Source organism: Pleurodeles waltl, chromosome 7 (assembly GCF_031143425.1).
Source record: "Pleurodeles waltl isolate 20211129_DDA chromosome 7, aPleWal1.hap1.20221129, whole genome shotgun sequence".
Lineage (NCBI taxonomy): Eukaryota > Metazoa > Chordata > Amphibia > Caudata > Salamandridae > Pleurodeles > Pleurodeles waltl.
In genome coordinates this window covers 1,436,032,938-1,436,056,971 of record NC_090446.1, presented here as the reverse complement: position 1 = coordinate 1,436,056,971, position 24,034 = coordinate 1,436,032,938, and the positions used below count along the sequence as shown (strand labels likewise).

General features: G+C 42.3%; 1 protein-coding gene across 2 annotated transcripts in view; it reads right to left on the bottom strand.

Moving 5' to 3' along the window:
• Window positions 1-24,034, bottom strand: part of LOC138246451 (putative methyltransferase DDB_G0268948) — a 232,465-nt gene that overhangs the window by 17,375 nt on the left and 191,056 nt on the right. For both annotated transcript variants that reach the window (XM_069201066.1, XM_069201067.1), the window contains exon 7: window positions 9,621-9,758. In XM_069201066.1, the coding sequence (XP_069057167.1) occupies window positions 9,621-9,758 (138 nt within the window). The remainder of the gene's footprint in view (window positions 1-9,620; window positions 9,759-24,034) is intronic.

The window sequence follows — 24,034 nt, the reverse complement described above, 5'->3', positions numbered from 1 at the left end:
GCCCACTTTTTGGGGGGGATGCCTTCATCCTTTCTAGATGGATTGGCAGGTCCACCAACAGTGCCATTATGCTTCCTTGTTTTAGGTCCTTTTCATTCCTGATTTTACTGTGGTAGTCCATCTGGTGCTGACCTTTATTTTTACCCATGTGTCTGTATAAAGTGCAATGATGGCATTTAATACATTAGTTGGAATTTCTCAGGCCTGCAATTTTTTTCTCAGAGTCTTGATCTTGAAACACTGTCAAAGCAGTTTGGAAAACTATAAATCCTGCAAATAGAGCCTTTGCCTTTGTGGCCAAAGTTGATTCACTCAGATGGGCCAGACAGAAGAGATTGCCCTCAATATGGCTTCAACTTTGAAAGCCTGTTTGGCTAAACAGGATTACATTGATGCCCTCAGCCCAAGGGTGTCAAGGAGTACAATTAGCCTTTCATTCGCTGGGAATAACCTGGGTCCCTTTCTGTGTATTGGTACAAGTAGCGAGCCCCTCCATGACTCACGGATGACTGATCCAAGCAGGTACTGTTGGAAAAGGGGGGCCACAACTGAGGACCTTCTCTTAGGATCCCATTTATATACTGCAGTGGGGATGCCACTTAAACTAGGGGCACCCTTTGGATGCATTGCTTTAATGGCCTTTGTTACTTACGCCGGCCTGATTGTTGCCAATTCACCAACCGCAGAACTTAATGATTTTGAAGGTAGATGCAAGGTCCTGCCATGATTAGCGCTAAAATTTCCATTTGTGATGGTGACTTCTGCCTGTTCCCTATATAGTCTTCAGACATAATTCCCAGTCAGAATGAACAATGTTGCCACCTATCACCTGAGGCTTTGAGGCGAGGGATTATTAATCCACCTCCAGCATTTAAGCATTTTCACCCCACTGTTTATGACTGATACTAGTGGTTACTGGCCTTGACAGTGCCCTGGGCTCTGCTAAACAGGCCCAGGGCCAGTGGTCTGAATAAAAGTTATATGGTAAAATAGCACAATTACAATTGGCAACGACAGACCCCTGTAACTCCCTAGTAGATAATAGGGAAAGGAGGATTCTCCCTATAAGTCCATAGTATATAATAGGGCAGGGAGGTTTAGAGGCCCAGTATATTTCTTGCACTGGAGTGTGCTGTAATTTTTAAGGCATCACTGCCTTGCAAACTGCCTTTAAAAAGTAAAATGTGTGCAAATTTGACTTTGAATGTAAGGTACCTCCAAAGTTATAATCTACCTTATTGTTACATATAAATCATCCCCAAGGTCTCCCCTAATGCTACAGAGGTGGGATGCTATGCAACTTTAAGTAGGGACATTATAAAATATGTTTTATATGCCAGAGTGATGGAAAAGCTGCACTTTTTCTGCATTTTAGGTACTTAGTGCCACATGTACTAACGATTTTGCACATCGCAAACAGCGAATCTGGCTGTTTGCGACGTGCAAAATGCACTTCCCGATGCACAAACCCAGTTTTGTGATTCAGTAAACTTTTTATCGAATCGCAAAACAGGATTGCGACTCGCAATTAGGAAGGGGTGTTCCCTTCCTAATTGCGACTCGCTGTCCCATGTATGATTTTTTGGTGACCGCGAATGTGGTCGCAAAACAATCCGAGTTAGCACCAGTGTCACAATGGTGCTAACACATTTGCAAACGGGAAGGGATCCCCATGGGACGCCTTCTCCTTTGTGAATGTCACTGAAAACATTTTTTCAGAGCAAGCAGTGGTCCATAGGACCACTGCATGCTCTGAAAAAATGAAACAAAAACGTTTCATGTTTTTTTTTTTTAATGCATCTAATTTTTCTTTAAGGAAAACAGGCTGCATTACAAAAAAACTGCTTTATTTAAAAGCAGTCACAGACATAGTGGTCCGCTGTCTCCAGCAGGCCACCATCCTTGTGACGGCCGCCATTCCCAAGAGGGGCGCAAATTGCTACCTACCTCATGAATAATCATGAGGTGGGCATTTGCGACCCCCTTGCGAGTTGCAAATAGTGGCATTGACACTATACTACACACGGTTTTGCAACTCGCAAACTATGAGTCACTCTGACTCGCAATTTGCTAGTCACAAACAAAAGCAGTGCGAGAACTTCACTTTGAAACCACCTTACTCTGGAGGACTGCACAACATCGAGAGAGAAAAGCTCCAGAAACATTTCTAAGTGCAAAATGTAAAATTTTGACCAAGGTCTCCCACTCACTGTGTCCGAGCCTGACTCCATTGCGGTTACCCCGAAGTTTGACTTTGTCCCAGTCAAGCATAACCAGATGTCCCCACTTGGGGCTATTGAATACTAAGCACTAGAAAGCACTTTTTTTAAATCTCTAAAAATGTATATCTCTGGTTCCCGATATTGGATTTTTGTTGTTTTAGTGTAATTGTAGAGGGAAACTCGTTTACTATTGTTATAAATCGGTGTGGTATTTTTATTGTGTGTTGTGTCTTAATTATCTACTGTATTGGTGTATTTAAATGCTTCACATGCCTGTCTCCTACATTATATCTGCCCGCTCATTGACAAACTACTGGTGGCTGAGCCAGGGGCTAATGTTTTGAGACCTTGACTGCACCTAACACTATCTGGGGGCATTGCTGTTAGTGGTAAGTGCATACTTGCCTCTACTAATAACCAGCCTCAAACAACTAGCAGTTCACAGACTTGTATTTTTATGTAGATACCTCATTGGGTTACTGCTCTTGACACAGAGATCATTTTGTTAGTAAGGACTATCCCTGCCAATGTCTTTGAATTCTGAGTTTGTGTTTCTCAAGACCAAGAACTTTTAATATGTAATGATTATCATTATGTGTGACGTGTGACTCATAGCCCTCCTATGCATTGCATTACACACTTGTATGATTCATGTCGCTGCCTAATCTGTGTGTGGGTTGTAACACACTCCCACGCCCTACATTGGGAAGAGTAGTTATGAAAGAGGGGTTATGGAGAGATAAAGGGCAGAAATTGAGGGTAATAGTGAGGGAATCCTTGATGGCAGTGATGGGGTGGGTGCGTCCACAATGATTGCCACCACGGCACTACCCACATGTGTAGTATGTGTGTGTGTGATTTAAAGCATTCTCACAAAGGGATGAGTAGTGCTATGAAAGAAATGAAATATGAGAGGGGGCTATGGACAGATGGGGGGCACCAATGGAGAATGGTAGTGAGGAATGGTGGAGGTGCCACCAATGCTAAAACTGGCCCTGGGTGCTTGTGTTGTCTGCCTCAGACTCAGAAAGTGAGAAATTTGGCCAGTGACCCATTCACATCTTGTTTTCCATGGTGTAGAGTCCCTGGACTGACTTCCGATGTCTATGAATCCTCCTAGACAGGTGAATAAACATATAGCGACACGACTTCAATTTTAGTGAAAGGGATCCCAGGCACAATGTGCATTGCATAAGTTGGTAAAATAAAAATACTTGGTCTTCTAAAAGCATTTTTGATACTGCAGGTTTCTCAGCAACCTATATAACTCTCAAATCATGACTATCAGATTAAAAATATTCATCTTAAGTACATTAACATTATTCAAATGCACCTGGCAGCACTTTGAAATTCTATACTTTATCACATTTAGAGTTACATCATGGTACATTTGAACAAGTGGTGTGCACATTTGCGCATACATCTACGCTCATCCACTATCATTTGAGAAACCCCCAGCTGGTTATAGCTTTTTATTCAACATCACTATGCATTCTGGCACTCGCAGTTTTAAATTTAGAATTTTTTAACATGATATTATAAATCATTGTTTTCATAGTTCTTTTCACAATTAACCCAGGCTTGTGTCATTTTCTGACGCAAAACCATAGATTCCACATTGGTAAGAAAGCCACGAAAACCATGGCGGTAGGCGGGGTCATAATTCCACCAGCGGTACAGTGTCTCCAGCCCGCCGGCTGTTACCGCAGTGGGCGTGGTACATTGGTGGTTTGGCTTCAGCCAAACCATCAATTTCGTAATATGGTGGAAAGTACCGGCAGCCTGTTGGCAGTACTTTCCACCATATTACCGCCGACCGCCAGGGTCATAATGAGGGCCTTAGTGCTTTAAAATTCAATATCTTCTGTTCTACTAATTGGATTTATGTCATTTTGGTCTTGTTTAGTTTATTAAAATATATTCTATTTTCCTAGCTTTGTTGTGGGCTCCTTTTTGTGGTGTGTTTTGATTCTTTTACTGTTTGAAGTGTTGAACAAATACTTTACACATTGCCCAACTGTTCTGTGCCAGGCTACAAGGGGTTGAGCACAGGTTAATTTGGGTGTGGTTGCTGCTTGACCAATGTTCACACCCCAGTCTACCAGCAACCACATTTTTTACAGCAAAGTTGGATTTTAATTCAGAACTCTGAAAATGCTCCTCCTGAAAAATGTGTTGTCTTTACCATTTGGTGTCTGCTGTCTGCATTCTGAGTCACATAACTTTGAATGGCTCTGCTATTGAGTTTTGTGTATTCCTCTGACAGAGAGGGACTAATTATTGTGGTATGAGCAGTCTTGTCAGGATTGATGGGGACGTAGCTATTCCCTGCCCCACGTACACTTCCAAGTGTTTGCCTCCAGCACACACAAAGGAACCCAACACTTTTTTGTTCACTACTGACTTCTTGGAGCCTTGGCAGGGAAAGGGAAATACTTTCAAGAAACAGATGTGAGGCTCGCCTAAAAATTTCCCCCACTTCAAAGGCCTACATCAGGTATAGATATTGGACCTCCTGAACCATTCTTAAGTACACTTGTGGACCTTTGGAAGACTTCACAAGCACTGTACCTCAGAGGACTGCCTTGCTGCTTGAGAAGAACTAGACCATCTCCTTGAACCCAGGCCCACCAGAAGTGACACCAAGAGCTAGTTGACTGGCCCCTGTGTGAGCTAGAGCAACATAAAGAGCTCCAGAGATGTTGCATTGTGCACATGGACTTTGCTGGTGTGAGTCCTAACTCCCCCCCCCCAAGTTGTACCTCCCAGGTCCAGGATCGTTGGAATTGGTGATAGAGGTGCTGCTCATGCCTAAGCCTAAAAGATGGGACTTAGAAAGTTTATCATCAAAATGTTCCCTGACAACAGACAGAAGACCTACTTGCCAGCCTGAACCCCCAAGGTCCATCACTGGTCGGTCTGTCTTCACTGTTGTTCCTGCTACGTTCTTCTCTGCAGCACCAGATCCTGTTTAGCGGTACCTCTAGGTTAATGAATCATGCCTCATGGCACCCTCATCTGCTAAAACCTGCAGTGTTGTCCGAGTGAAGGTTTTTGACTCAACAAAATAAATACATCTGAAAGTTTAAATCTTCCCAACAACTCCATTCAGTGGAGCTATGAGGTGGCAGAGCAGTTCACTGACCAACACAACAGTGAAACAACTGACATCCCACCCTCACAGGACCTATGTGACAGACTCAACACCTACTTCCACCTCAAAATCAAGATAATCTATGACAGTTTCAGCAAGGACAACCTATGCGCAGAATTCCCTCTACCAAACCCTTATACCAACAAACCACCAATCTCTACCTGGACACCCCTCACCACCAAAGATATGCTGAAAACAATGAACTCCACACACTCCGAGGCCCCCAAGGACCCATTCCTCCATCACATCTTCAACAGAGCTACAGACACCATCGCCTCCAAGATCCGCCTCTCCATCAACCGCTCACTGGCCTGCCGCCACCTTGCCAATGACTGGAAGCACGCCGAGATCAACCCCCTCCTCAAAAAACCCTCGGCAGACCCCACCGACCTTAAAAACTTCAGGCCCATCTCCCTACTTCCATTACCTGCAAAAGTAATTGAAAAAGCAGTCAACAGTCAACTCGCCATGTTTATAGAAGACCACAAAATCCTCAACATGTCCCAATCAGGATTCAGGTCAAACCACAGCACCAAAACAGCCCTCCTGGATGCAACAGATGACATCCGCTCCCTACTGGACAAGGGAGAGACAGCGGCACTCATCCTACTAGACCTCTCGTTGGCTTTCGACAGAGTCTCTCATAACACCCTGATAAGAAGACTCCATGAAGCCAGCATCAGAGACAAGGCCCTCGACTGGATCCAATCCTTCTTCTCTGGCAGAACGCAATGAGTGAGACTCGCTCCCTTCCTTGCAAATCCCACACCTGCGGAGTGTCCCAGGGATCCTCCCTCATCCCCACGCTGTTCAACGTCTACATGGCCCTGCTAACTATCCTCGCCAGAGGCTACGGAATAAACATCATCTCCTATGCCAATGACACCCAACTCATCCTCTCCCTCTCCAACGAACCCAACAAGGCCAGACACAACTTCCACAAAGGCATAGAAGCAGTCGCCAACTGGATGAGAAACAGCTGCCTTCAACTCAACACCAACAAGATAGAAGTACTCATCATGGGCCCTCAACCCAATGCATGGAACGAGTCCTGGTGGCCACCCACCCTTGGAATCCCACCCACCACCCGCCAACCAAGCCCGCAACCTCGGAATCACCTCATCATGAACCATCAAATCAACTCAGGCATCTCCACCTGCTTCCGCACCCTCCGCCTCCTACGCAAGTCCTTCAAGTGGATCCCCCTCCAACATAGAAAGACCATCACAAACTCCCTCATCACCAGCAGACTGGACTATGGCAACGCACTCTACACCGGAATGAACAAAAAACTCACCTACAAATTGTAAAACATCCAGAACGCTGCCGCCAGACTGGTCCTCGACCTACCTGGACACTGCCACATCTCGCAACACCTACGTACACTGCACTGTCTCCCCATAGAGAAAAGAATCACTTTCAAGATCCTCACCCAGGCACACAAAGCCCTCCACAACACTAGACCAGCCTACCTGGACCACTGACTCAACTTCCACGTACCCCACATGGCTCTACACTCAGCCCAGCTCTCTATCACAGAAGTACCCCCCATCAGGAAAACCAGAACAGGAGGATGCTCCATCTCTCACCTTGTAGCCACCGCCTGAAACGCCCTACCTATCCACATCAGACAAACCACCTCCCTCCTCAGCTTCACGAAGGAACTGAAGACATGACTTTTTTAAACCACCTCACCGATATATGCTACTATCCACCCCCAAGCACCTTGAGACCCTAACGGGTGAGTAGCTGCCCTTTACAAGCACTGCTTGATTGATTGATTGATGCATGCATGACTCATTTTCTTTAGATTTACCTGACTGCCACATTTTTACATTTTTAACTCTAATATTTGTATGATGTCTTCCCTCAATTTTTGATAATTGCTTGTTCCGCCCTCTCATTAAATACATATTTTCCTGTCAGAACAGAGAGCTCTACAGACAATTTTAAGTAACAAGTTTTTTCCATTCTCTTCTTTCCAAAAGGGTGCCTCCTTTTCTTAGGTACAACCAGTCCTCTTTCTTTTACTATAGCATGTGTTCTTAAAACAGCCAGCATATTTCTTATTTTATTTCTTGTCCTGAACTGCTCCCCTATGTCAGCAGTAGGCGTGGTGGACATTGGTACATCAAATGTATTATTCTAACTCCAGTCCCAGAATAGTGGGTAATATTCAGAAGGTGTATTTACAATTCTAACTACAGTCCTAGAATATTTTGGGCAAAGATATAAATCCCCCAAGTATTTTTTACCTCACTGATCACATAGACTTTTGGTTACATGTTCTTGCCCCTTACACCAAGAGTTTGTAGAGACAATGTTTTTTTTTAAGGCTGTTTAATCTCCAGGACACTAGTATACCTCTGTGCAGTAGTTCATACTATTCATCCTCTATACTTTCAGATTGTCTAGCATAATCGGGATTGGAGGAGCTTCTCATTTATATTCTGTACATTTTTGAACACTTAGTTTATTCAAGGTTATCATAGCAATTGTCGCATACCAATCTCCCCTGAGCATCTGGGACACCTTTTTCTCTTTCCTCTTCCAATATCCACTACCCCTCCCCCAAACACTCTCTTTCGATCTGATGTAGGAATATGTTCTGCCTCACAATGCGGTCGCTCTACAAATTAGATTGATGGATGATTTTCGCCTCAATTGAGCGGTTAGATCTGTTTTATTATTTATGATATTTTAGATCCTTCCTGTAGTTCATGATGTTCTGTTGATTTATGAGACTGTAATATACATAGGAGATGGACAACTGGACCAACAAGTACTATTTCTGTATTTAGCTTAGCTCACTTCACTGTATCCCACACACCTACTGTGTTTTCTAGGTTCTTTCCAAAGCTGTGGTTTATAGTTGTGTGGACACACACTTGCTTTCCTTAATGAAAGTAATTAAGATTATCGATAGTATTCATCCTTACAGGAATTATTTCACATTTGATAATATTTTCTCTATCCCTGGCTGTCATTCAGTTGTGTGATTACCAGGTGGCGAAACACATTGGTAGCCTGGAACATGCCCTGCCAGAAAATCTTCAGAATAAAAGAAGAGTTGTTCTGATGGACTATGATGACTCACCGGTGATACATTTGGGACTGCTCAAGAATGCAGTTGTAATTTTAGGGATTTTAATTTCCTCTATTTGGGAAACGTTTCGGTGGCTGCTGCCTCCTTTGCTTAGCTCTCAATCATGGCCATTATTTATTGTTGGTCCAGTTTGTAACAATTTGGATCGGAGTGCGCTGACACTACTGGGCCATCCAATTGTTCGTCATTTCGTGCAGCACTTCTGAAAAGCTGCAGCTGTTGACTTTTTCCAAGTGTACTACTGGTGAAATGGAGACTCTACGCTCTTAGGTAGGAGTACATGTGCAGGTGTAAGTATATACATTGGCTTTGTGAGTCCTGCTCTAAGTATTTACCTATTTGCAAAAAAAGAAGAGAACTGGAATATTTTTTAAGTTGTCTGATTATCGCCCCTTACATGAAAGTCAAGTACGAGTGATGATGCCAAGTAAAAAGAGAATTGCACATAATAGATAAAAATGTTGATCTTGAAAATATGTTAGTGATTAAACTTGTATAGTAAAGGTGTGCATAGCTCTAGAAATATCTGACATGTGACAGATTATTACAAATGCAGAAAGAGAGTCCGATTATGAATTATCGTGAGTTCTCTGATGATCCCAGTAACTCCAGTGTGGACATGTGATCACTAAAACAAAGGTCAACTTGCAAGCCCAGACAGTTTCCTCTGAGGCCATGTCTACTAAAAGGAGCTAATATCTCTAAAATGTTGCTGGGAATGGGGAACAATAAGGCCAAATTACTGCAGTTCACGCAGTTAATATTCATTTCTCAGTTGTTTCTCAGGGTCGTCTTCATAATGGTGCAATTTTCCGACTCACTGGAGGGAGTTACCATTCGAACTGGTAACAATGACTTTTGGGGCTGGTATTGAGGCCCAGAGATAGGATAGGATTTGGAGAAGGATTATTGTGGAATCATGATGCAGAGAGGCAGTCTAGTATTGTGAAAAAATCAATTCAGAATAATAAAAGCTATCTTGAAGAACGCTGGTGCTTACATAAGGGATGCACCTTCCTTCTTTCAAAGTAATAGTTTTGGTATGTGATTCATTTGAACAAGTCATGCTTACAGATTCACCTAAAATATTTTGAAAATTTTTTCATACTGTGATCTAACAAAATTTTGATTTCTTTACCTTTCTTGTAATTTTTTAAGGAACGCGTTTGCTTTTTCTGGATCCCTCTTTGAGAAGATCTGGAACATGAAAAGTGATTCAAGGAACCCCAGGAATGCAGTAAGAGACATGGAACACTTCAGCAAGATATTTGTAACTCTGTAAAAAAAATATTGCAATATGACAAGGAACGTCACTTAGCATTAAGTAAATACAAGAATTTAAGAAGAATCCAAAGTGCAGCTGCTACACATTTTCACATGCATCATATTAAACATAAGATATTACCCTTGAAAATACAGAGCTAAGAGGCCGAAAAACATTATAAGATATTCATGCAACAAGAGCAGTCCTTATACCCATTCGTCCAGGATGATTAGCAATTATTAACAAAAAAACTGAGGGCCATATATATCATTTTTTCACATACAGTGCAGCAAGGTACTTGCTGCACTGCGCTGTGAGAAAGGACAGGAATGCACCATATCTATCAAGATATGCATGTTAGCCTTGGCATCCTGGGCGTCTTCTAACTTTTTGCCTCTGTTTCCCAGGTTGATGATGTGTGCTGGAATGTTTTTGCTGTTTTTGGTACTCTGGGCACTTTACCACTGGTATCCAGTGCTAAAGTGTGAGTGCTCCTATGTAAAATGTATGTGTAACTGGCTTTCCATGATTGACATATCTGATATACTAGTAAGTCCCTAATACAGTGGACTAGAGGTGCCCAGGGCCTGTAAATCAAATGCTACTAGTGGGCCAGCAGCACTGGTTTTGCCACCCACGTGCGTAGCCCTGTAAACATGACTCAGACCTCCCACTGCAGTGTCTGTGTGTGCAATATTAAACTGCCAATTCAACTTGGCAAGTGTACCCATTTGCCAGAATTAAACCTTCCCTTTTCTTACATGTAATGCACCCCTGCTGTAGCCCCTAGGGTGCATTTACTAATGTGTTTTACACGTCTTAACAGTGAAATACTGCCAAATGTGGTTTTCACTGTGCAAGGCCAATCTCTCTCTCAGAGGTTAACATGGGGGTGCCTTTAAATATTGTTAAAGTGCAGATTCCCTTTGGGAGCAGATGGAAATAAAGAGTTTAGGGTCTCTGAACTCTCAATTTAAAAAATACATATTTTTAGTAAAGTTTGCATTTAGATTGTGTGTTTGAAAATGCCACCTTTAGAAAGTTTCTTGCTGAAACTATTCTGTGACTCTGCCTGTTTGTGGATTCCCTGTCTGGGTCAGTTTTACAGTTGGGCTGTTTGCACCTCTCCTCTAGACAGTGACACAAAGGGAGCCAGGGTGTAGCCTTCATATCCTGATGGGCCATCTGTGCTGAGGGGGGGAGGAAGTGGTCACTTACACCTTAATGGGCTATGCCTGCCCTCACACAATGCAGTCTCCAACCCCCTGGAGTGTGTCTGAGGCCTGGCCTGGGCAAGACAGGATCTTACAAGTAAGAGAGACCTTCCTTTGAAGTTTGCCTACTTCAAAGGCAGAAAGGGGCATATGTAGTGGACCTAAAACCCCTGAAAATTAGATCACTTCTGGAACCAAGAGGAACCTCTGCCAAGGAGAAGAGCTGAGAAGAAGTGCTGCCACTGCCTGTGGCTGTGATTTGTTGGACTATACTGCATTTGCTGCTTCTGCCTGTGAAAGGGGGTTAAGACTGGACTTTGTGGTATATTCCTGCTTGTGAAGAATCTCCAAGGGCTTGAACTGAGTTTGCATCCTGTTTTGAAGTTTCAGGGTCATCAAAGACTACCTTTGCCAGCACCTAGACGCTCTTCTGAGACTCCTGCCCTGCCAAGTGGTGCCCTATCCAGTCCCTGGGTCCTTGAAAGGTGAAGTTGGCAGAACAAGAGCTGAAAATCCATGCACAGAACGTCCTGCAGGGAAATTTTCAATGCACCATCTGTAATGCTGCTGATAAACGAGGTGCTGCCAGCTTCGGGGCTAAAATCAACGCTCCACCTGCATCACCACTGGGAGATCAACTCATCGCAGCTGGAGAAACGACACGCAACACCTGCTTGCGGCTCCTGATAACCACGCAAACCCCGTGCAGCATGGTTTTCTAACACCGTGCACCAGGATTTTCTATGCATCGTACCTGGGCGTCAAAGTCAACCCGACTCTGTGCGGACCTGAGGCACCCCATCTGCAAATCAATCCATTGCTCTCTTGCAGTGGAGAAAAACGATGCATCTCCAACCGGAGAAGGAAACGATACACGGCCTCACTTGCTCAAAAGGAGTTGATGGATCACTACCCTTTCCAGATGCACACTCGCCCGTGCAGCTTTATTTTTTACACTAACCAGGTGCTTTGTGTAACAACAGCATTCGTACTGTTTTCTAAGGATTAAGGGCCAGACGTATCAAGCTCCCGGTTTGCATTTCTTAAATAGCTAATTTTAAGAAATCATTATTTCAGAAATGTAAAATGGGATGTATGAAAATTGTGATTCGGTAATAACTATGTCTTAAATGTCACAATCGCTACTACCGAATCGCAATTAGGGAATGGAACTCCATTCATCCATATCGGCCTGTAGGCCCATAGGTGTGAATGGTTTTACATTTTCGAATTTGCGAATTCCTGTTAGGAACTTGCAAATTAGGTAATACAAATCTGAGGGTGCTGGGGGCCTTTGATGCACCCCCCAAAAATAACAGTGGACATGTGAAGCACACAGATGCCATAGGGGCATGTGTGCACTACATGTAATTTTTAAAAATTAATTTTCAATGCATTTTTTAAATTGCACATGGCTACCACCAAATTGGATTTGGTGGTAATTGCATTTCCTAAATGCCCAATTCGCATTTAGGAAATGCATGATACGTGTACTTTGGAAATCGCAAGTAGGAATTCCCTATTTGCGATTTCCTATTTAGCGAATCTCAATTTGTGATTCCCTAAATGGAGTCGCAATTTTAAGGAATCACTATTTTGTGATGCCTTAAAATTGCACTGCAAATTCCTTTTATAAATCATGAGAGGCGATTTTGCATTCCCAAATGGTGGAATTTACTGATTCGTATTTGTAAAGCGCACTACTCAACCGTGAGGGTCTCAAGGTGCTGAGAAGGGAACGGGGGGAGGTGCTGCTACTGCTTAAACAGCCAGGTTTTGAGAAGTTTCCTGAAGGTAAGGAGGTCTTTGGTCTGGTGCAGGTGCGTGGGAAGAGTGTTCCACGTTTTGGCGGTGAGGTGCAAGAATGATCTACCGCCGGTTGTAGTTCTGCGGACGCATGGGATGGTTGCAAGGGCGAGGTTGGCAGAGCATAAATGCCGGGGTGGGTTGTAGAAGGAGAACCGTCTGTTGAGATATTCTGGTCTGGTGTTCCGCAGTGCTCTGTGAGCGTGGGTGAGGAGTTTCAAAGTGATTCTCTTGTTGACTGGGAGCCAGTGCAGTTTTCTCAGGTGGTCTGTGATGTGGAAGTGGCAGAGGATGTCCAGGATGAGGCGTGCAGAGGCATTCTGGATGCATTGCAGCCTCTACTGGAGTTTGGCGGTTTCTGCGTAGAGGGCATTGCCGTAGTCCAGTTTGCTGCTTACGAGGGCTTGGGTAACTGTTCTTCTGGTTTGGGTGGGTATCCATTTGTAGATCTTTCGGAGCATGCAGACGGTGTAGAAGCAGGAGGAGGAGATGGCGTTGACTTGCTCGGTCATGGATAATGAGGAGTCCAAGATGAATGCTAGGTTGCGGTCGTGGTTGGTGGGAGCCAGACCGGCTCAGAGAGTGGCAGGCCACCGGAAGTCATCCCATGCGGAGGGGGTGGAGCTGAAGATGAGGACTTCCGTCTTGTCAGAATTGAGTTTGAGACGGCTGCTCTTCATCCATTTGGCGATGGCCTTCATTCCTTTGTGGAGGTTGGTCTTGGCGGAGTCCTTGGTAAGGGAGAGGATAAGCTGGGTGTCATTTGCGTATTAGATGATGTTGAGGTTGTGGGATCGGGCAATGTTAGCGAGCGGGGCCATGTAGACATTGAAGAGGGTCGGGTTGAGGGACGAACCCTGGGATACATCGCAGATGATTTTGGTGCCCTCTGAGCGGAATGGGGGGAGGAAGACTCTCTGAGTTCTGCCAGTGAGAAAGGAGGTGACCCAGTCGAGGCCTCTGTCCCGGATTCCTGCATTGCTGAGGTGCGAGCGTGGGTTTGGTGGCAGATGGTGTCGAATGCAGCTGAGAGATCCAGGAGGATGAGGGCCGTGGTTTCTCCATTGTCCAGTATGGTTCTGATCAAATTCATGATGAATAAGAGATCAGCAAGTTTAATGGAACATACAGATATGTTGATAGAAATGATGGAATTTATTCTTAATCATAACTATTTCCTCTTTAATGATGAATGGTTTAGGCAAAAACAAGGATTTTCTCCCTCGTATGCAAATTTATTCATGCGCTGGTTCGTGGAGACCTGGATATGGGGACGTGTAGCTGCAGAATGGCATACATATATCCTTTATTGGGCAAGATATACAGATGATTGCTTAATGATATGGACTAGTTTTTTAGAGAAATTAAAGGAGTTTTGTGATTATCTAAATAACATTAGGGTGAATATGAAATTTAAATATCAATATAGTTTAACCTGTATAGAATTGTTAGATGTAGAGTTGTACGTGGAGAATAATAAGATAGAAAGTAAACTACATAGGAAACCGACATCGTGTAAATCAATATTGTATGCCACAAGTGCACATTTGTTGTGCCAGATAGAAGCAATACCATATGGAGAAATGATAAGAGCGAGAAGGAATTGCAGTATAGATAAAGAATTTTACAAATGTATACAGGATATGGGAAAATGCTTTTTAGTTAGAGGATATAAAGAAGAGATTGTGAAGAACTCTTTGGGAAAAGCAACTCGGATTTACCAGGAACAAACTTTAGGATTAAAAACAAACATGAATTTGATAGACAGAGAAAAGAAAATAAGAATAATTTTGAATTTTACAGAAAACTCAGCTATATTGTTGAAAAGCATGAGAAAACATTGGGATATTCTAATGCAAGATCAGATATTGAAAAAATATATAATGAGGAAACCAATAGCTACATATCATAAAGGGAAAACATTGGGTAATTTTCTTTACCCCAGCTATCCAAATAAAAGAATGGGGACAAATTGGTTGGATACACAAAATAAAGGTTTCTTCAAATGTGGAAGTTGCGGGGTATGTAAATGGGTTTGGCAAGCAAAAAAGGATTTTCATGGTTATGGAATTAAGAGGTATATTATTCAAACATACATACATTGTACACGACTCATGTAATATACATGCTGGTCTACAAATATGAACAAATGTATATAGGTAGTACAATTCGCCGTCTCAGGGTTAGAATTGCAGAACATTGTAGGGAAATTAGACAAGATGATGAACGATATCCTATTGCAATGCATATGAGTGTTTTTCTGCACAAAAGGTGCATAAAGGATTTTTTTGTTTTTTTTGGTTTTGAATATATAGGGACAAATCCCGAGGAGGAAACAGAGAATTAGAATTAAGGAGGAAAGAGTCCTTATGGATTATGTGATTAAGAGCAGTAGAATGTGGATTGAACACAGATTATGAACTTTATTCTTTATTTTTTAGGAGAAAGATAATAGGTTGGATTGGGGTTGGATTTGTAAGTAATTTTTGTAACAAGCAATGTACACACAAGTTGAATTATAAATATAATGGATCATTGTTAAGAAAAATAATTATGGAAGAAGAGAATAATAAGCGAATGTGGAGAGTATTCAACTATGGAATTATTATAGGTTGGTAGACAATATGTAGCTTTATAAACAATTGTTGATGAGATTATCAACAGTCTGATATAGTGAAGAGAGTGTAGTTTACCTTTATATGAGATATTAATGTTGAGATTAAGCTATTAACTCATATAGATCATCCTTTTATAACACTAAGATAACTCTTATAGGAAGGGTTAGTTTAGAAGGACAGATGATAAATTACCTTTAGAAGTTGAATAAAATATAAATAGTAGACATTTGAACTGAGCATCTAGTGCAGTGGTTCCTAAACTTTTTTGGCCTGCGGCTCCCTTGACCTATTGGATATTGGCCGCGGCTCACCATTATGCAATTTTTTGGGGGGTTGGTGGGGGATATGTGAGCCGGGCCTCAGGAGTACTTACATTTTTCACGCTGAAAATAATTGGGATAAAGCCAATTAAGGTATTATAATCATAGATGTAACAACATAAAAATATAACAGTTGTTTCATTTAAAAATTATATAACCGGTTAAGTCAGAAACAATATAAACTAGGCTTAGAAATCTGTGCTGAAGGGAATGTCTCCAGTACTAATCCTATGCTAGACAGCATATGCTCTCCTCTGTACTCTGGTGTTTGATTGTGCGTCTCACAAAGCAGCCTATTTGTGTGCTAGATCTGGGAGTGACACCAGCAGCATGCAAAGTTTTGTATATATGGTGCTGCACTCTCTTTTCTCTTTAATGCAACAATGCACAGCAAAAGTTGAAGTTTCATCGCATTGTGTGAAATCTTAGTAAACTTGAGCCTGTATGTCAATTTCCCTTTGAGTACTATAAATAGTGTGTAATGGTCTTTTTTTCAGGATGACTTTACCATCAATTCATGTTCTCTTATTTCATTCTCATATCTTTATTGTGTTGAGGAGCTGAGCATTAAAAATATGGTCTATCTAGGTTTGCTACCTTTGGGGGATTACAGTAGTATACATTACCAATGAAATAATGCTGACCTGTCTTTTTTCTGCCAACTGAATATTTTTATTGCTGTAGGTTTCCTTCTGTCAGCATTTTACTATATTAGTCTTTCACTTGCCCACCAAGATAACAGTTTTTTAAATAAAAGTAACAGAAGGAATAGCACTTCTTATGTTAGTGGTAAAATACTACGAGTAGTAATTTACTGGTCTTTAGAGAAGAGTTAATTTCTGTTAAAATTGGGGATCAAGTACTGCTGTTTTAATTACTGCTCTGACAAGTTAGCACTGCGTTAAGTTTGTGGTAATCACTGTTACCGGTGGCAGCAAATCCGTCTCAACTAGTCGCTCAAACATAAAATACAGTCCGAAAGTGGTGGTAATCATGAATAAAATAACTTGAAATGTACGCCATGTACGTCATTTGCCATATAGGTTACAGATGTCTGCAGGAACTGCAGAAGAGAAGAGAAATATGGACTGGCGGAGCGGGCTACCAGGACTCTGTGGCAAAGCGGGATCTCCATGTTTAAACTAAAAAGCTTTTGGTCTCGATTGGGTGTACCAATACCTACCTGCTGTCTTGAACAGAATAACTCAGCCGAGGATGGGGGTACTCTGGCATTCCAAATATACATCCTTGCTTTTACAAGGAGTATAAGAAATTAAATCAATTAAACCGCTCACCACATTCTTCCTATATTCATTTATGGCCTTGGCATTGGAAAATGATTGGTTGACTAATTTTCTAGCCGAAGACCTAGTACACATTCATTATGCAGGTTTTTGTGAATAGAACTAGTGTGTACTAAAATTACTTCCACTAGATGGTGTTTGAGGATTAAACTTCAAGGCCCTTCCTTGATGTATTTCAAATTCTCACTAGAAATTCCACAATCACGGGCTGTGCACTCTAAACAAGTAAAAACGGCTTCTGACTTTTTTTTAATGGAGGGGATTATCTAAGTTCTAATATGTAGCGGCAGAATTAGGTCACTGCTATCGGTAATGATGCAGCTCATGGTGCCCCTGTCTTGTTTTGATGGCGCACCTGGGCGCTGTGGCGCACCGTTTGGGAACCACTGCTATAAGGAATATATTTAAGCATTTGCAGCAGTATACCAGGTGCAAAGATATATTGTTAATGTCTGCTCTTACTGGGTATCATTTGATATAAGTTCTTGTCAATATCAAATGATTCTAACTATACAAAAATATCTAAGAAACATAAACCTGGTTCTTTAAAGGCTGAGCAGAAACATTCTGGTCTCTTAAAAGCAGGTTATGAGCCTAAAATGTTGTTTTTAGTTGTGAAGAGCGATATATCTGTGGGCAGCCCTGGTTATCTGTTTACATGTTTATATCAGAAACACAAACACACACACTTCTAGTTCAGTCAGACTTCGCCATCTTTATCAGTCCCTGTTCAGTCCTCATAGCATACGCGTAACACAGCAGCCGTTCACACACACGCACACACCCACACACCAACACAAACACATTTCTAGCCTTGATTAATCCTATTGCATTAGAGATAATACACACTATACACAGAAGCTGCCCCATCAGCAAACTCGCCTTACACTGTTGCACTCAGTCAATAAGATACTGTTGGTCTCTCCTGATACTTTCATCAGTACGTCTGCCTCAGCAGAATCCCACTGGAGGCCAGATTTGTAACCCTGTATCAGTCCATACTCCAAGGCATCAGCCCAAATTGGCAGGCATACACAACACAGCACCTGGGAGAAAACCATCACTTTCAGCATGGTTCAAGCCGAGTCAAGTGTATTGCTTGTAGTGGTTGTAATGTATTTGCCCCTCATTCACTGCCTTTGTCTCCACATACTAGAACAGTGGTTCCCAAACTTTTTTGGCCCGCGGCTCCCTTGACCTATTGGCTATTGGCCGCGGCTCTCCATTAAGCAATTTTTTGGGGGGCGTGTGGGGGGGATGTGAGCCGGGCCTCAGGAGTACTTAAATTTTTCACGCTGAAAATAATTGGGATAAAGCCAATGAAGGTATTATAATAATAGATGTAACAACATACAAATATAACAGTTGTTTAATTAAAAAAATATATAACTGGTTAAGTCAGAAACAATATAAACTATGCTTAGAAATCTGTGCTGAGGGGAATGTCTCCAGTACTAATCCTATGCTAGACAGCATATGCTCTCCTGTGCACTCTGGTGTTTGATTGTGCGTCGCACAAAGCAGCCTATTTGTGTGCTAGATCTGGGAGTGACACCAGCAGCATGCAGAGTTTTGCATATATGGTGCTGCACTCTGTTTTCTCTTTAATGCAACAATGCACAGCAAAATTTGAAGTTTCATCGCATTGTGTGAAATCTTAGTAAACTTGAGCCTGTATGTCAATTTCCCTTTGAGTACTATAAATAGTGTGTAATGGTCTTTTTTTCAGGATGACTTTACCATCAATTCATGTTCTCTTATTTCATTCTCATATCTTTATTGTGTTGAGGAGCTGAGCATAAAAAATATGGTATACCTAGGTTTGCTTCCTTTGGGGGATTACAGTAGTATACATTACCCATGAAATCATGCTGACCTGTCTTTTTTCTGCCAACTGAATATTTTTATTGCTGTAGGTTTCCTTCTGTCAGCATTTTACTATATTAGTCTTTCACTTGTCCACCAAGATAACAGATTTTTAAATAAAAGTAACAGAAGGAATAGCACTTCTTATATTAGTGGTAAAATACTACGAATAGTAATTTACTGGTCTTTAGAGAAGAGTTAATTTTTGTTAAAATTGGGGATCAAGTACTGCTGTTTTAATTACTGCTCTGACAAGTTAGCACTGCGTTAAGTTTGTGGTAATCACTGTTGCCGGTGGCAGCAAATCCGTCTCAACTAGTCGCTCAAACATAAAATACAGTCCGAAAGTGGTGGTAATCATGAATAAAATAACTTGAAATGCACGCCATGTACGTCATTTGCCATATAGGTCACAGATGTCTGCAGGAACTGCAGAACAGAAGAGAAATATGGACTGGCGGAGAAGGCTACCAGGACTCTGTGGCAAAGCAGGATCTCCATGGTTAAACTAAAAAGCCTTTGGTCTCGATTGGGTGTACCAATACCTACCTGCTGTCTTGAACAGAATAACTCAGCCGAGGATGGGGGTACTCTGGCATTCCAAATATACATCCTTGCTTTTACAAGGAGTATAAGAAATTAAATCAATTAAACTGCTCACCACATTCTTCCTATATTCATTTATGGCCTTGGCATTGGAAAATGCTTAGTTGTCTAATTTTCTAGCCGAAGACCTAGTACAAATTCATTATGCAGGTTTTTGTGAATAGAACTAGTGTGTACTATAATTACTTCCACTAGATGGTGTTTGAGGATGTAAACATTAAGGCCCTTCCTTGCTGTATTTCAATTTCTCACTAGAAATTCCACAATCACGAGCTGTGAACTCTAAACAAGGAAAACGGCTTCTGACTTTTTTTTAATGAAGGGGATTATCTAAGTTCTAATATGCAGCTGCAGAATTAGGTCACTGCTATCGGTAATGATGCAGCTCATGGCGCCCCTGTCTTGTTTTGATGGCGCACCTGGGCGCCGTGGCGCACAGTTTGGGAACCACTGATCTAGTGTATAATATTGAATTATTCATCATAATAATCGTAATTGACAATGATTTGAATAGACAAGCATTTATGGCATTAATTATAAGAAAAGGTACAGTGTGGAATATAATATATTCAGCCATATGATATAGATAGCCCTCCCTTTACTATAAGCAGGAGCGGGTATCTATTTGAGATAAATCGTAATAGGTAAAGATTTACTTAATAGTGGTTGTGGAGGAAGATTTTATATGAGACAAGTATTTACAATAAGAATGATAAAGAAAAGGTACAGTGTGGAGCTTTATATATTTAATCACACAAGATAGGTAATCCTCTTTCTATTTTCGGCAGGAGCGAGTAGTTATTTGAGAAGGAAGAAGACAGACTCTGTTGGGAGTCTATTAAAGTAGTCACGGTTACACTGAAGTCCGCTTTCTATTTCAAGTAGGAGCGGTTATTTAAACAATCAGGAAGTAAATGGACTCTGTTTGATTATCCACTAACGTACTTGTGGTGCAGAAGTAAACTCGTTAGAGGATAGATGTGAGTGTAATGGTGTTCATGAGGAAGGAAGGTGAAGTTATTGACGGGGCTCGTATTTTCATTGAGGCATGTACTATTTATTTTTAAGATACGCTTCGAACATTGTTTAGGAAGCATCCTTAATAAGGGAGATAATTTAACAAGTAAGTGAAAAGGAGGTAAGCGAATGGAGGAGAGGTTTTTATATAATGTGTTATTAATTATAGAGATAAGTGAAGGGAAAGTTAACAACTATTCAATATGGCTTTATTGACGTTGTAGGAAAGTCCTTTTTTTTTGCCTGATCACCCTCACTCTTTCTGGATAGGTACTGGTGGTTACTGACTCTTGGCTGTGCCCTGGGTACTGCTTACCAGTCCCAGGGCCAGTGCTCTGTGTAAAATGGATATGCAAATTAGGCTAATTATAATTGGCTAAGTTAACCTACCTATAAGTCCCTAGTATATGGTAGGGCATGTAGGTTTAGGGACCACAGCATAGGTGGTGCACACCTAGGTGCATTGCTGAGGTGCCCAGTGTCATTTTAAAAGCAAGCCTGCCTTGCTGGCTGCTTTTAAATTAAAGTTATATGCAAATTCGACTTTGGAATTAAAGGTACTTCCAAAGTTTTAAACTACCTTATTTTTACATATAAGTCACCCCTAAGGTGTGCCCTATGTGCCCCTAGGGCTGGGTGCCATGTAACTATAAGCAGGGACTTTATAAAAATAGATTTATAAGCCCTGGTGAGGTAAAAACAGCCAAATTCGTTTTTCCCTCATTGAAGTAAATGGCCTTCATAGGCTAGAATGGGCAGACTTTATTTTGAATTTTAAAGTCTCCTTAAATGTTACATACCAAGAATTTGGTATCAAATTGATTGTTATAATAAATCCCACAACTTCCAGTTGTTGGATTTAATATAACTAGTGCAGGTAAAAAGTTTAGACTTTACCTAAAAAGTTGCCAATTTCAGCTCTGCATTGTTTTTGCTGCTGTGCTCTGATTGGCCAGCCTGCAGCAGCTTCTGCCAGGCCACTTTAATGAGGTGTGAAGTGGCCTGGCTTTACACAAAGGAATGTGCTTGGGGGAGAGAATCTCCCCTCAGCAGATGGGGAAGCAGGAAGGGGGAGGGCTGCCAAACTGGTCTTCAAAGGCAGAGAAGGACATCTGGAGCACCCAGCAACACCCCCACATCCTGCAACCCCAGACAGCTAGGTGCCCCCTTGATTAGATTAGGAGAGGGCAGGAGAGGGGTGTGTTTATGATTTTTAGCCAGACCAGTGGGTGGGCTCAGCCAGATCTCTCCTCCAAAAATCAGATTCATCCATTTTGGATTTTTTAGAGACTATTGCCTTCTGGGATGGATTTTTGCCACACTTCCCAGGAAGTGGTCATCACAGGGGGACGACCCTGTCCCTGATTGGAGGACCAGGGCCCCCCTGCTTTTCACCCAGGAGCAAGGATAAAACTGGCAGACCTGCACCCACGCCTCAGATCCCCACCAAATTTCAAGAAGAAAGAACTACAAGGAGAAGAAGGACTGCCCTGCTGGACCCCTGGCCTGCACCTGGACCCTGGACTCAGAAAGACTGCACCAGCTGCACACTTGGGCTTCACCACAAGAAGGACTTTGCCTGACTTCCACTGGTTCAAGGAGGGACTCCCTGTTTGCTACAGGTGAAAAATTGCTAACCAGAGTCCCCTGCACCAACTCCTGAAAAAGTGACCAGCTGACCACTGCCCAGTGGCCAAAAAGGAGTTTGCGCCAGGTGCACTCTGGGAGTTGAAGTCCGCACTTCCCAAGGACCATCACAGAACTTCTGGACCCTTGGGGTGAGCTGTGGACCCCAAAAGAACCTTAAAAGAACATCTGGGTGAAGCCCCAGAAGTTTGGAAAAGATTGGAGAAATTTTAGAAAAAAGCTCCATAAAGTGACCGACTCGACGCGGAAATTCTAGCCGGCTTGCCTCAACCGCGACCCGGCCTGACTTCGTGGTTCGTCCCGGTCAAGAAAAACATCAGAAAAAGAGACTAAGTCCGAACGTAAAAAGTTGACCGGGACCTTCCAGCCATCGTATCCGAGAAGGGCTCCACGGACGTCGGATCAAGATCCAGGTTTACCCCGGTCGAAGGATTTTCATCTCGAAAAAACGACTAAGTCCGAAGGTAGAAATCACCACCGAGGAAACCGACTTCGCGTATCCGGACAAGGGCTCCAGGAGGTCGGATCCAACTGGCAGGTTCGTCCCGGTGAAGAAAAACTTCAAAATAAAGACTAAGTCAGAAGGTAACTTTTTAACCAAGGCCTCCCGCGACCTGTAGCCGAGCAGGGCTCCATCGCGGTCGGCCTGAAAGTTTGACTTTGTCCCGGTCCTGGTGCAACCAGATGACCCGATTGGCGCTTTTTGTTTCTATGCGCTAGAAAATAATAATACTTTAAAAATTCATATCTCCGGTTCCCCTGAACCGATTTTAATCGTTTTTGTGTCATTTTACAGATAAAAATATAAGCTATTTTTATAAATTGGTTTTGGATTTTTAAACTGTTTCCTGTGTTTTATTTAATTACTGTTTTGTGATATTTGAATGCTTTACACTTTGTCTCCTAAGTTAAGCCTTGACGCTCGATGCCAAGCTACCAAGGGTAGAGCTGGGATTAATTTACTGAGACCTAACTGTACTTTTGTGGAGGTTTGTGGCTTGTTGCTAGGTGTAGGTACCTACCTGCCCTATCAATAACCCATTTTCCAACATAATTGGAAGCAGCGACGGGATCCTGTACTTGTGTTCAATATCACGTTACAGTTTTAGATAAAACAAATTAAAAATCCTTTAAATTGTCCTAGTGCAAAAATTGTTTTTAATTTTTAATTTTTTTTTTTTTTTTTTGTAATTAATTTGGATTAATTTCAATTATTGAATTTTTGTAATTTTTCTAAATTCTTGTTTCCAATTTTTGCAAAAAGTTTTTGTTGACACAAAACTAGGGAACCATGGAGCTTGATCTGGCTAGCCTACTCACACTGACAGTAGTCCAGCTTAGGGGGTTGTGTATTGAGAGGGGGTTGCCTGCAACCACTAATCTCAGGAAGGAAATCCTGATTAAATCCCTGACAGCATGGGCTGAGGCCCAAGAGGTAGAGACAGAGGAAGCTCCAGAGGAGGAACCAAAAGAGGATGATGCTAACTCTAACCACTCAGGGGAGGAAAGGCATCAGACCCCAAGTGAGGAAGAGGAGGAACGGTCCTCACTGGACACAGTCACTAGGGGCAGACCCAAAGCTAGTGGTAGGAAGAGGGTCCTTTCAGGAGGAGAGAACCCATCCATCAGGGAAAGAGAGCTGGAAGCCCAGCTAGCCTACATAGCTTTGGAGGCAGAGAAGCTTGCCCTAGAAAAGAAAAAATGGGCAAGCAAAGAAAAAAAGATGGAAGCAGCGAGAAAGAAACTGAGGTGTCCCTGGGTGGGGGTTTTGCCCCCAGATTACTCAAAGGGGTGGTTCCTGCCTATGTGGAGGGGGATGACATAGATAAGTGGCTGGGGGCCTTTGAGAGGGCCCTCCAGATGAGGAAAGTCAAGCCTCAGTACTGGGGT